The sequence below is a fragment of the Lemur catta genome, chromosome 1 (genome assembly GCF_020740605.2).
Source record: "Lemur catta isolate mLemCat1 chromosome 1, mLemCat1.pri, whole genome shotgun sequence".
Lineage (NCBI taxonomy): Eukaryota > Metazoa > Chordata > Mammalia > Primates > Lemuridae > Lemur > Lemur catta.
This window is the reverse complement of record NC_059128.1, coordinates 170,433,659-170,448,589: the sequence shown is the minus strand read 5'-3', so window position 1 is coordinate 170,448,589 and position 14,931 is coordinate 170,433,659. Positions and strand designations below refer to the sequence as shown.

Genomic DNA, 14,931 nt, shown 5'->3' with positions numbered 1-14,931 from the left:
TTGTCCTGCTGAGCTGCGGAGGCCCAGGTGGTTTGAGCTCAGAGCTGAGTGCACAGGACTCCCTCCTCCAGGCTGTACCAGCTGTCCCCATCTCAGCCCTGGCTCCGCCCGGAACGCACTACCATCTGGGGGAAAAGCTGATGTGTCCACCACTAGGAACATGGCTGGGGACCACTTTGGCTGACCTCACTTAAAATAAAATGGCCCTAGGAGCACCTGCCATGCTCCATCCTACACCAGACTTTTCACATTCTCTCTTCGCACCTCAAACTCCTTTTCACTTACATCTCTCCATTTGGACCTTACAGAAATGGGTAGGGCAAGTACTAATATCCCCATTTCTTTTTTTAGGTGAGTCAAGTGAAGTAGAGATAAGTTAAGGACCTTGTCCAACTGCCTTGAACCACAGATACGCTAAAGGCATGAGGGTGGGGCTCCCACCTCTACTTCCAGTCCAGCACTCTGTCTCTATTTCCACAGGGAGGGGCTGGGGCAGGCAAAGTTGCCCCCACTTTTGAGAACTGGTGATCCAGTCCTAGAGATCTGCTCTTGGTCCACAGGTATTGGAACTGGGTTGAGAGGAAGCCAGTGATCCTGTTGATCTCCAACTCATGTTTTCACTCATGCCACAAGAACCATGTGAAGACCCTATGGCAGACATAGAACGTTCCCATGAAGGCCGAAGGAGGGACCAGGGCTTGAGGGACGAGGGCTTGCTGGACCAAAGTCCCTGCCTGGTTACTGAGAGGCTTAAGATCTTCCGACACTGGCCCTAACACGCCATGTACTGGGTGATTTGGGAGCAAACTCCTAAGCCCCTGTAGATTACAGTTTCTTCATCTGTAACATGTAGGGTCTGAACTAGAATACTTCAGAGCCCTTTTGGATCTCATACACTATTGTCTACATTTTGCGGAAAAGTTTTCACTATAATTGATCAAAACAGGAATTGTATGATCACAGTAAAGAGAGATTTGGCTAAAGAGATCAGATGTTGTGTTTTGTCTATGCAACTCAATTTTATTAGAGGATTGATTGATCCGCTGCTTCCTAAGGGTCATGTATGTCTGACCTCTGAATTCAGAGACATTTTAGTGAGACCTTCCCAAATCTGGATTTCAAGGCCCTGACACACACACACACACACACACACACACACACACACACACACACACAGACACACGTGAGCACACTGCAATCTCTAACATTTATAGGTTCTCCAGGAAACGAGCCTGAGTGTCTGGACATTTCAATGTTATCTTGGGTGCACCCGGCCACCACTCCCATGGTTTTATTCCCAGCAAACACAGAAAGCAAATATGGAAGGTCTCCCCTTACTTTGAATGGAAGCGACACTCCCCTTAACTGCACACCTTACTTTAGGTTTTGTGGTCAGTGTTTCTAGAGAATGAAGCATGAGTCAGAAAACCTAAAATAAGAGGCCAAGCAACAGCAATATGACTTATAGTGAAGAAGTGTTGACGATTGTACATCCCTTCAGCTGAGCTACAAGGCCAGGTCTAATAGGGGGCAAGAGAACAACTAGAAGAAGTGACACTGGTCTCTGCTAGTAGACATGGATTGACCAATTAGATTGGAAAATGCTACTGGAATAATTTGGGAATGATTCTGCCATGGTTTCCATGGACAAAGTCCATCTTACTCTTATTTCAACCAAGAGGCAGGTTTTATTCTTAAGAGTACTATTATTAGTTTAGTTTCCAGCTATTCAGTTTATGACATTTTTCTAACAGTCCCCTCTCCCCATACATTCGTTATAATGCCACCAAAATAATAAAAAATAAAAAAATAGTTTATTACAAGTTATCTGTTCTTACTTGTGGCAGTTCCTCTGCCAATTTCTGCACGCAAATGTTTTCATGCAAAATTTCAAAACAGAGAAAAACGTTACTCAGTTCATAATAAATTAACTTTTCTTTCTTGGTTGAAATGGTGGCAATGACTTTATTTATTTGAAAGAAGAAAAAGTTAATTTTAAAGGATAAACTTAAGCTATCTCCACCTAGGCAGAATACTGAATGAGAAGAGAGAAATTGTAAGTCTACACACTTCTATGTGAAATAAATATTGACATATTTTAAAACACTTGGAAAATGAAACTTTTCACTTCCTGGTGAATTTTCTGTGCTCTGAGGGGACCACTACTTTAACTACATCTGCCGAAGAATGAGGGGAGGTCCACAGAGGAAAATCTGACTTCTTCGTTCATAGCAACAGGCTTTGTTGAAACATATCAAATGTATCTCTATGAGTCATGGTTTGATTCTGTTTAACAACAATGGGATTGGTATAACTTTGTTTAATTACCTTTAAAATGGTGCAAATTTTTTTGCTGACTTCCTAGGGGAAATCATCCCTGCGTTCAGGTTTAAATATGGCTGTGGCAGTATCATTTCAGGCTGTAAGTTTCCAGGACCTAATATTATTTTACCGACATTGGAGAAAATACTTCCACCACTTTCTATAACTCCATCTATGCTAATTAGGCAAAATGTTGACACAAATAGCAATATAAAATATTTACACTAGCAAGAAAAATACTTAACATATCCATTAATCTTTTTCTTTTAAAATATTACCACAATGTATATCCCTAATTTCTGATTCCACCTTTTGGTGTTCATAATAGAAAATTTGGAGAGAATTTGAACAAATTCCTCACTTAAACTCTAGAAAAAATATTTGGCATACTTCCTTCTTATCAATTCTCTGTATGTATTTTTTACATGATTAAGGGATTATACTCCTTGACATTTTGCTCTTTTCAGTGAATTGTATTAATGTCATCAAAGCTCTCATAAACATCATTTAATATAAGTGTATCAGTTTTATCTTCTATACAAGTGCTATTATTCACCTAAACAGCATCTATTCTTCTGTAGCTAGATTGTATCTTCCCTCAATGTTGTGTATAAAGGGCAATGTTATGATGAACGTCTTACACAAAACTCTTTGGTAGCATTTCTAATTACTCTTTTAGGATAGAATCCTAGGAGTGGAATAAAGTTATCAAAAGTGTGAAGTTTTAAAAAATCTTTTTTACACATTTCTTTCTATGAATTTTATCAAAACAGCAGTATTTGAAAGATCTTATTTCTTACCTACATTGTGAATTTGTTAAGTTATACATGATAACTTGTTTTAATGTGCATCTCTTTAATTATTGACTTTGAATCTTTTTTAAAAAACCAAATTTTTATGAAACATTATTTTCCTTTTCTTAAATGGTCAGTTTGTACTCCTTCATTTATTAGAATTTTAGCACTTTTTCTATAAATTTATATGAACTATTTATTTAAGATCTTAATATATTGTTATAATTATTAAAAACATCTTTTCCCACTGGTTGTTTTTTAATTTCATTTATATTTTAGAAAAAAATGCAATATGTTTCATTTTATGTTCTTCCCAGTGTCTGTTGCATAAAATGTGCTGAATATGCAACTGGGAGCATAGGGACTGAAAAAAAATGTGCTGAATAAATATTTGTTGAATGATGTAGTCAAATGGACTCATTTTTCATTTGTGTTTTCCTCTACTGGTTCTATGCTTAACGAATTATTTTCCATTTAGGAGATAAAAATTATTTTTGAATTATTTTCTAATTTTAAAATATTTAAAAGTATTTTATATATTTTTTTACATTTAATTAATCTGGGATTTATTTTGGTAAATGTGTTAGTTGATACTATAATTCCTTTTTCCTTCTGAAAAATCTAGTCAAAAATTTCTGCAGCCTTTATTGAATAATCTTCTCTTTCCTCATTGCTTTGTGAAATCTCCTCTATCTTGTATTGAATTCACACGTCTTTCTAATTTTAGATTTTGTTCCATTAATCTGTCCATTCTCGTGCCAACAGCCACTTTTAATTATGAAAGCTTTAAATTTGGTTGAATATCTGGCAGAGTTAGCCCATCATTTTATTAGTCTTAAAAAAAACTTTTAAAGTTTCTCATCTGCTTCTTCTTACAAATACACACTTTGTAAAGTTCCTGAAGGGAAGGGCTCACCTGTATTTTGATAAGGATTCTTGCAATGGAGAAGCGGTCAGGCTCTGGAGAAACTCTGCCGTTTACTACTGCAGGCCCATTGGGCAAACTTTAACCTCTCTGTGCCTCAGTTTCCTCTTTAATAAAATGGAGATCATACTAGTACTTACCTCATAGGGTTGTTGCAAAGATTAAAGTATATATAGGTAATTTATTTAAATTTATACAATCATATAAATTAGGTTTATTAATACAGGCATTTGATACTTCTTAAAACAATGCCTGGCACAGAGCAAGGTCTCAATAAATTCTATTATAATTATCATTATACATTAATTAGAGGCAAATTCACATTTTTAAAATATTCCCATCTAGGAACCTATAGTATATATTTCCACTTAAGTCTCTTTAAGAATTTCTCTTAGCAAAGCTTTTTAAAAATTTTAATTCTTGTTAAATATTTAAACATATTATTTTTAAGTATTTAACATATATTATTGTACTGTGTTTCCCCTTCCCTATCCCATATCATACACAAACAGGACTCAGTTCTTTTAGTTCTCTTAACACGCTATACTCTCTCATGCCATTGTGTCTTTTCCAAGATGGTGGTCTCTCTTTCTGAAGAACCCTTTGCCTCTTAACCTTCTTGGGTAACTTGTATGTTATTATTAACTCAATCTGCCTGTCATTCCTTTTGGAAGCCTTCGCTTTCTTCATGGTGTGCACCCTGTTCCATAGGTGGCACTAACTGTACTATATTGCTGTGGTTCTCAACCAGAGATGATTTTGCCCCCCAGGGGACATATGGCAATGTCAGGAGATATTTTTTGTTGTTAATTGGGGGCGTGAGTGTGTGCTGATGTTATTCCTGTCTAGTTAGTAGAGGCCAGAGATGCCGCTAAATATCCTACAGTGTACAGCTCTGCCTCTCACAAGAAAGAATTATATGGTCCAAACCATCAATAGTGCTAAGGTTGAGCAACCATGCATTGCAACAGTCTGTTTACTGTGTATCTCTCTCTCTAAATTTATGAACTCTTTGATATCTATATTCCTCACGTACAGACAGCTTGGGACATAGTAGGTGTTCAAAAAATGTTTGTTGGATGAATAAACATTTCTTCTAATGCCACATTTACTGTTATTGTTTATTTCCCTATTATTTCCGTGCTTGTACAAAGACTTCTGCTTTTCCTTCCTTGTGCCCCCCAAGAAGGGATCTTCTCTAAACCTGATCAGCTCCGAACAGGTTGACTACTGGTTATGGGCCTAGTAAAATGACTTTGTCTAGGAAGGTGGCCATCAGTTTTACGCCTAGGATTTCTCTGGAGGATTTGGTTGTGTTTTCTTCCCTCTGAGCCTGAGAGTCTTTGGTTGCATTCTTGGGTGTGCGTAGTCTCTCAACGGAAATTATAACATTCTGTGCTTTTATTTCAAGGGCAATGGAAAACAAAACAAGCATGTTCCAGATCCTCTGGAACTGGATGGCCACTCATGATTTATGTTTATGATCATATTTGCACCAGGGGACGGTCAAATGATGTCCTCAACTGCTAATGAACAAAGAGCTCACTGTAGCTCAAACAGAAAACAGAGTCGGGGAACTTCTCGCAACCAGTGGGACTGGCACTCGGAGCTCAGATGCCTGTGCCCTGGTGGTCAGCACTTTAATAATCACCAGGAGCATTTCACTGACCTGTCTTTGCATAGACCTGCTTGTGACAATTATTGGCAGTAAATATACAGCAAGGAAATGTCTTTGTCCAATTTCAGAAATAAGTGGGTTAATAGAGCCATGAGAGCCAGATTTCAGGAGCACCACACTACAAACTTTCCTCAAAGGAACAAGCCCACTGCTGAGAACTATCGAGTCACAGACACCTCACTCCCACAGACCCGAGAGGATGCTTCTCTGACAGGGTTGTGGCTGTGTGAGGCAGGATTACCTCCAAGTTATTAATATCATTTTGTATTATGAATAGAGATTCTACATCATTAATATACTGATGCTATATAATGATGATCATAGCGTTAATACTGAAATCAAACAGTGAAACAGGTGAAATACAAAACTGGACTTGAGGCTGTATCTCTGTCCTGTTATGCCCCAAATGGAAATTAACACTATCTGCACACTAAATTAAGTTTTAGATTTCGGTTTATTAGTTTTTTAGTGTTATTAATATTACATTTGCAAATGTGGTTTTGTACTTGTACATGACTTACATGCATAAGGAATTTAAATCTACTGTTATACTTGTATATATTAAAGTAGCATTAAAATAAATATAATTTAGATCAACATTGAGGGTATGCAAGAATTTTTTTTTTTTTTTTGAGACAGAATCTCACTCTGTTGCCTAGGCTAGAGTGCCATGGCATCAGCCCAGCTCACAGCAACCTCAAACTCCTGGGCTCAAGCAATCCTCCTGCCTCAGCCTCCCGAGTAGCTGGGACTAAAGGCATGTGCCACCATGCCCGGCTAATTTTTTCTATATATATTTTTAGTTGTCCAGCTAATTTCTTTCTATGTTTTTTTTTTTTTTTTTTTTTTTTTTTAGTAGAGACAGGGTCTCGCTCTTGCTCAGGCTGGTCTTGAACTCCTGAGCTCAAATGATCTGTCCGGCTTGGCCTCCCAGAGTGCTAGGATTACAGGCGTGAGCCACTGCACCTGGCCAAGAATTTGTTTCTTTTAAAAGGGATTATTACAATATTCTCTTTGAAAAATACTTCTCTAAACTATCTTGTCATGGGATTTCTCTCTTTCTTTCTGTCAATACGCACCACACACACACAGGTTCTAAGAGAAGACATAACAGGCAGGTTTGGTCTGGCCTGTTTTTAGCTCTGAGTCTCCATCTCTTCATCTGTAACGTTAAGTATGGGGAGATGCCCAAGGAGAAGTCTGTGAGGGGCTACAGAACCAGACTTAGGCAATAAATGAGAACAGGATGGTATCTCTGTACTGGGGATTTCTATTTTGGGTCAGGAGAGATTTCCGCTTTGTGCCTTGTGGCTCTCGGTTAGGGCTACAAGCCAGGGGTTAGGCACAGACAGGGCAGGGTTTGAGCCCTGGATACATCTGTATGTGACCTTGGGCAAATTACTCAAACTCAATTTTTTTTGTCTCAAAGGGTGATGATAATAGCACCAAGCTGACAAAGGTGGCTGAAGAGATCACACAAGATTGCAAGGCAGTTGCACACTGAAGTGCTAGTGCGTGATTTCCCATTGCTATTTCCCCTTCATGAAGCAGTATGAAGCCTTCAGATGTCACTGCTGCAAATGACTCTCTCCATATGACCTTGGCTCTGCATGGACCCAGGTCCTAGCCTGTGGAAAGGTTTCGGGCACTTTGCAGCTGAGGTGAAGGACCATCCCACGTTAGACCCAGAGCTAAGGAGGGGTCAGCAGGATGTAGGGACGTATAAGTGGTTCACCTTCCCTCCAGTCCCTAGTGGAGGGAGACCCACTGACTAGACCCACTGGTCACCTACCCATCTAGCTCGTGTTCTCCTGTTTATACCCCGTCCTTCCCTCTCACCCCGGCTCTACTGCCTTTGTCTCTGACTGTCCTCCTGCTTCAATCTCTTTTGTATCCTCTTGACAGATTAATATTCTTGAAATACCGTAATCCTAAAAAAATAAACTCTCACAGGCTTCCCAACACCTTAGCTTGGCATTTGTTGCTCTCCATAAGTGTCCCCCACATAAACCCTCTCCTGTACCCAAGGTCATTCTCTCATTTGCCCCTGAGCAAGACGTGGGTGGTAGCACCCTCATGGCTTCGCCCAGGCTGTTTTTCCTTGTGTATCTCTGCGCCCCCCTCCAACCTTAACTACCTTTCAAGGCCCACTTGTGGTTTTTCCACCTTGCTGGAGTCTTCCCTGAGCAGTTTCACACTCATCTTGTCTCCTGCAGCACTGGCCCTCTCTCCTCCTCACCTGGCACCTTGTCATATCCAGCCTGGTGCATGTTTTCATATTTTAGGGGGTGGTAGGGCCATAGAATCCAGAGGTTGTAGAGATCTCTCCATAAATAAGTGCTGAATGTATAAAAGAATGAATCACTGTATGACTAAAGTTTTCACCTGTTACCATTTCTTTGTGTCTTGACCTGGCTTGGGTCAGGCACAAGGGAGCCTGAAGATGGAATTCTATTCAGGAGATAGGCAGTCCCCAAGTCAGTGACGGGGTCTCTTGGGGCCAAACGAAGAAAGTGGCTAAAGTCTGGGCCTCCTGAGTCCTATTCCTGTGGGTAATTGAGACTATGCTATTGCTAACATAGATAGGAGTTATTAAAAAAAAAATGTTCCTTGGGAGAATTGGGCACCATCCAGTTAGGGGAACAGGAGCTCCGACAGCTCCAGGACGTTCCTCTCCCTAAGATTCCTGTACTCCTGTTCCAACGCTGGTGGTGGTGGTTGTCGGCCTGTCAAAAGTGAACCTCAGTTCCTCCTTCCTTGGCGGTCCCTGCTGCGGTGTCCAGACGGAGGCTGGGTCCCCTCCCCACCCCCAGTCACCCCCGCCAGCCAGCCAGGCACCCCGCCCTTACCTGGCAGCCCCAGCAGGGTGAAGTAGCCGCGGCACTCAGTGAAGCCTGAGCTCTCTCGGACACAGGAGCGCCACAGACCCTGGTAGTTGAACACAGCCGTCACCGGGTTGTTGTACAAGTCCTGGGTGCTCCACTGGTCCATGCAGGTGGCGGCAATGATGCCCGCAATCCCGATCAGCGAGACCACGAACCCCAAGCCCTGGCAGGCGGTCACGGCCATGGTGGTCAGCGGTGTCCACAGGGAGCGCCGCACGACGAATGGGCAGCGCAGTTCTGAGAGCGCGGAGCGCGGGGCTGGGGTTTTCTCGGGGACGCTGGCGCTCACGTCAGGAACGGACCTGTAATGGAGGAGGTTACTCACCAGTGCCACCTGGGCTTGCCCGGCTCCTTTATCTAAGCGAGATAATTTCCACAACATGGTACCAAGAGCCATTTGTTTCCCACCATATGTACACTCTTCTCACTGTTTACTTTTTGAGGGAGGTTCTTTCCTGATTAACCAGGTTCCCCTCTGTAGAGGGTAAAACAAGTGCAGAGGTGGCTGCCCGAAAGGCACTGCAGTTGGTCAGGTGGGGCTTCACGCGGCTAAGCCACAAAATGCTTGGAGATGCAAGGGCGTCATCCACGTGATCCTCCTAAGTGAGGGGACCAAGGTACACGCTGCCACCTTGTTAGAAAAACTAGGGCAAAGCTGGTTATGAGGTAGAATGAAGTATAGTTGCTTCTCATTAATCATGAAGTTAGGTTCTATAAAGTCACAAAGAATGCTGAATTAGCTAACACTGAATCATTGCCATAGGGAAATTCCAGGGTTAGTTTCCTGCAAGCCTCTGGTCACATTTTCATCATCAACAGACAACGTTATTTTCTATGTATTTCTTTCTTTTCCTTTCTTTTCTTTTCTTTTCTTTTCTTTTGAGACAGGGCCTCACTATGTTGCCCAGGCTGTTCTCAAACTCCTGGGCTCCAGTGATCTTGCCACCTCAGCCTCCAGAGTAGCTGGTATTATAGATGTGTACCACCACACCCATTTTTCTGTGTATTTATGTTTAAAGACACTTTAGTTAATATATATTGCTGGTTCATTAGCATTGAACTCACAGCCAACAGCAGTAGAATTCATGCCTGACCAAAGCTTATCTAACACACGTATTTTCTCCATAAGGAACATCACAGCCTGCTTGTGCTTATAAAGAGTAGACAGAACTTCAGCACTATGTTTGGGGGCCATATTGGAAAATGAAATCAACAAAAAGCACAAAAATGTGAAAAATGTGGGAGTAAATATACTTGAGAAAGGCCGCCTGTTTGTGGTATGAAAGCTGAAAAAAAGAAGGCAGCACTTTACCTTGTTGGACCTCAACTAGGAACATGCAACTTGGGCAACTCAAACTTTTTGCCCTCTCTACGTGTTCAATTATAACTGTGGAAGTGCCACAAATATTGATTTTGAGTTAATATAAATTTTAGCAAGTAGGCAAGTTTGCAAACATGGTACACATGATTAGTGAGAACTGATGGTAGTAGCAATTTGATGGAACTGACTAGTTAATATGGTTAAACTGTTAGTAGCTTCTGTGGCATTGACTCTGCCTTAATCAACAGAGAAACCATAGATCAAGGAAGAGAGCAGTGGTAAGTGGCAAGAGGGCTTTGGTTCTGGAGCTTCGCAGCTGGGTTCAGTCCCCACTCATTGCTTACTAGCTTTGTGAGGGAACAGCTAAGTCACTTAACCTTTCTGAGCCTCATTGTCCTCATCTGTAGAGTGAGATAGTAATAGTGCCCATCTCCCTGGATTGTTCTGTAGATTAAATGGGAGAATACATACGAAATGCTGAGCACTACATGTGGAGCATTGTACTCAGAAAATGCTAGCAAATATTACTAAGGCAGACTGATACTAATAACTAAAAGCTTTAATAATTGATAATCACTCTCATTTTGTGTTTTTTCTATTGATCAGAAATTAAATTGCAGCTTTCTCACACAAAATGTCTTTAGTTACAAAAAGGCTTGATTTTTTTTTTTTTGTCCAAATATCATTCCTTTCTATTTTTAACCTGGACTCACATCTCAACTTGTTTCACTAACTCACAGAGCTATATTGTACACTGTTGGCTGACATCTCTGTGCCTCAGTTTCACCTTTCCTAAAGTTAAGATTTTGGAATATCTTAGAAATTTCATAATTTTAAAAAAGAGGAATGCTTTTCTTTGATGATATTGTCAGGAAGACCAATATGTTGTGTACATAAAAAGTGTGTGTGTGTGTGTGTGTGTGTGTGTGTGTGCACGTGTATGCTTGTGTGGCAGTGGGAGGGCAGGAGGAAGGGCATGCTGCTCTGGTTTGTATCACAGTGAGGAGAAACTTTTTTCTTATTCCCTGAAGTAGCCACTGAGGTTACTTATTAGAATCTCACAGGGCTCCAGGGAATATAATTTGAAAACCACTGGACAACATTCATTTAGTAATCTATTTAATGATTCATGCAATGAAGAAATGGACTAAAAAAGCCCAGGTCACCAGCCCAGGGAGAAAACAAGGAAACTTGTTAGGCTTTGCCTGAGCTGGTCCATATGTGGAAAAAAAGAAAAAATCTTCTGAGACTGTGTTACTATGACTCTCTATCTCTTGTGTAACTGGAGTTTGAATTTATACCCTGCACATCATAGTCCTGAAATTCTCACACTAAGAAAGTAGCTTTAAAAGGTGATTCTATAATCTATCACAGGATTAGAGTTTTAAAAAAAGGAAATAAAAGGTGATTCCAGGCTGATTACACATCTAGAATGACTCTCAGAGACAAATGCAAAATCTTCAATGCAGTTTGTGTAGGATTTCTACATTTAAAGTCCTGTTATACTTGAGCTCAAAACCCAAAATTCAACATCTGTTATAAATGGTGATATACTAACTCTCAGAAGAAAAAAAAAACCCGCAAAACCAAATGTGTAGCATTTGCCAGTTTTCATGGTGTAAATCCTCCCACCATGGCTGATTTCAAGCTGCCAATGTGAATGTAGAGCCACTGAATGCGAAGCTGGGAAGAGGTGCATAGAATCAGTTCTCGCAAGATGACTCCAGCACATCACTTGGTTATAAATAATATCACAAGACCTAACAAATAATTATAATGAACCCCATCAGATAATATTAGTTAAAGACATAAAAGAAGGAACTAAAACTGTAACTAAATAAAAGTTACTATAAAAAAAGAACAGACAATGAAACAAAATTCAGTGGGCAATGTAGTAGGCACAATTTTGCCCCTCCCACCCCCCTCATGATCTCTGGCCCTTGTGTTACTTCCATGGCTAGAATACATTAAATGGTAAAAAGGATTTTGCAGATGGTTAAGGTCAGCTGGTTAAAGTTACTAACCAGTTGACCTTAAACAGGTTATTCTGGATTATCCAGAAAGGCCCAATGTAATCATATGACTCCCCCTTCAAAAGCAGCAGAAGGAGGCAGAACATGGAGTGGGAGAGATGCAGTAGAAAGGTAAATCAGAGAGATTTGAAGAATGAGAAGGATTTAATGCACAATTGATAACTTGAAGATGAAAGGGGTCATATGTCAGGGAAACAGGTACCTCAGTTCTATAACTGCAAAGAACTGAATTCGTCCAACCATCAGTGAGCTTGGAAGAGGACCCCAAGCCTCATATGAAAACCACAGGTATGGCAAATATCTTAATTGAAGCCTGGTGAGAACTTACTCAGAGTATCCAATCACATCATCCTAGACATGTGACCTATAGAACTGTGAGATAATAAATGGGCATTGTTTGAAGCTGCTAAGTTTTTGGAAATTTGTTATGGCAGCAATAGAAAATCTAACAGGTAATTAGCAGATTAAACACAGCTGAAGGTAGCATTCATAACCTAAAACATAGAAATGAGAAAATTATGCAAAATGTAAACAGGGAAATAAAGAAATGGAAAACGTGAAACAGCAGTAGCAGGAATGGAGGAAAGAATGAGAGGTTCCAACATACATCTAATAGGAGTTCTTTACTATGCATGTGCATATCAAAGCATCTTGTTGCATCCCTTAAATATACACAGTTTTTATTTAAAAATAATAAAAAATGCACAAAAGATCTGAACAGACACCTCACCAGAAAAGATATACAAATGGTAACTAAGCATATGAAAAGATGATCAAAATCTTATGTCATTAGGGCAGGCTTCTATAAGGGCAGGGAGTTGGACTCAGAGGTAGCCATGAAAATGTAAAATTCCCGGGTAGTCTGAGAAATCTGGGAAGGGCAATAGGCTTTTCCAGGGTGTGGAATGAGGGCGCAAACCAATCTTATTTAGATCTTCAGGGACAGAGGAACCCCTGGGGGGAAATCCCAGTTACATGACAAGCCAAAGGAACAGGCATCATGTCTTGGTGAAGTTCTCTGTTATGAAGAGGACTGAAATCAGTGCACACAGTTAAATTCCCATAACTGGGCATTTGTGAGGCCTGAACTGGGAACAGAGAATTCTGACTCAAAAAGCCTTTCAGTGTTTGGGAGGTTGGCTCCTTGTAGCTCTGCCCTCTGGCTATTTGGGTCACAGATGACCCTCCAGATGTATGCATTAGCCCTGTGGCCAAGAGAATGCTCCTTGTATCTAACCTCCGTCTTGATAGTCAGTGGTCAAGGATGTTTAGAAACTTGTAGGATTTTTTTTTTTTTTTACCAAATCTGGGAATAAGAGGCAAAGCAATCTCAGTATGTATGATCACATGTGAAGAAGTTCATGTCCTAACTCTAACGGTATTGTGGGATTTTACTTACATCATTTCGCCAAGCTGGGCCTCTGATTCCCAGAGAAGTAGGCAACATTTCTTATCTACAGTATGGCAACATTTTGAACATAATAGGCTGAATACTACTATGTTCAGAGGTCTTCAGCACTAAACACGGGCTCTGAAAAAGCAAATTCAAATTTCCAGAAGTGAGAGAGCCTACCTGCTCTTTCCAAGTGAAATACCCATCCTAGATTCTGGAGGAAGACAGTGTGTTTTTCTCATGAGCTCATGCTGGTGGGTCAGATATGACTCAGAAAAATGATCACTGGACCTGAAGTTTCAGCCTAATATGGGCGTTCCAAGGGCAGGATTCAGCTAAGTAGTGACTCATTTCCACTTAGTTTAGCTTGTGGGAGTAACAAGATAATACTCCTCCGACTGTGGGCAAAAAGGATAAATAGCTCAAGCACCCTGCCCCATTTGCAGTCTCAAGATTCAATTCTAAAGCCAGAAAGCATGGGAAACCAAAATATTGCCCCAGTATTCATTCATCACCTTTCTAGTTCTGGCTACGTTTTTGGGCCTCAGTTGGAGTGATTAATAGCATATGGATTTTTCAATTAAAAAAACATCTAAAGGTAGTTCATAAATTCAGCCATATTTGGAAAAGAATTTGAACAATGTGTATCTTCTCAGGCTAGACAAGAAGTAGGTGCATATTTGTTTGCCAAGTAGGGATTCAGTTGGGAAACTCCAACCTTGCTTCCATTGGTGATAAAGCAAGATGCATCATGAATATGGACACTATCCATGTTACCGCTGTTTCCTGTTGCCAGCACATACCTATATTAAGGTGTACCCCAAGATATAGGAGGCCTTTCTGGGGCAAAATTTTTAAGACAGAATCAGCCCTTGGCAAGGGTGTGGTGACATCACAGATGATCCTCAGTGTCCCCTACCCTCACCTGTGTATCTTTCCCTGCAACCTTCCCTCCTCATGGGTGCTCATTGCCCCGGCTCCTCATCCCCTTTTCATCTCTAAAATCTGCCATTAGGAAAGAAATGTGTTAAGGAATGATAATTAATTGGGAAGGCTTAGTTTGTAACCTCTTCTGGACTATTTATATTTTACCCTAGGAATCAACTTTTTCCCTCTGTACTTTAAAAACAAACCAAAGAAAACATTTTCTGTTTGCTGATCTTTTGGTGATCCCCGGACTTTCGGATTTTATGAATGAGTAAATTTTATATAAAAGATTCCAGGATCCAAAGAGGACTGCCAAATTATTATTTTGTCAAGTACGGACGATAATTACCATAATCACATCATTTATAAGAAAAGGGATATTTTAACATGAAAATGATAGATAACCTCAATGTCAGAATAAAAGAAGGTCTTTGACAGCCAGGATACAAATATACACACATATATATGTGTGTGTATATATATTTATGTTCTACATTGTCCTCATTTTTTATCTCATTTATTTTCAGATGGGGAAACCATCATCAAAGACCATCGTAGTCCACGAACCAGCATGGGTGCAGAAGCCTGGAGCTGGAGGGCTGGGAGTGTCCTATAGCTGGTGAGAGGCTCACTGCTAAGGTTTGTTAGGAGGA

The 14,931-nt window shown here is 40.5% G+C and overlaps 1 protein-coding gene across 1 annotated transcript; it reads right to left on the bottom strand.

Annotated features, from left to right (window-relative positions):
• Positions 1 to 8,353: 8,353 nt before the first annotated feature.
• On the bottom strand, positions 8,354 to 14,123 carry LOC123644335. The gene is made up of 4 exons (XM_045560441.1): positions 14,070 to 14,123; positions 9,040 to 9,203; positions 8,569 to 8,906; positions 8,354 to 8,445 (listed from the first exon to the last, which is right to left on the bottom strand). The coding sequence occupies exons 1-4, from the start codon at positions 14,121 to 14,123 to the stop codon at positions 8,354 to 8,356; spliced, it is 648 nt and encodes a 215-aa protein (XP_045416397.1).
• Between the last annotated feature and the right edge of the window lie 808 nt (positions 14,124 to 14,931).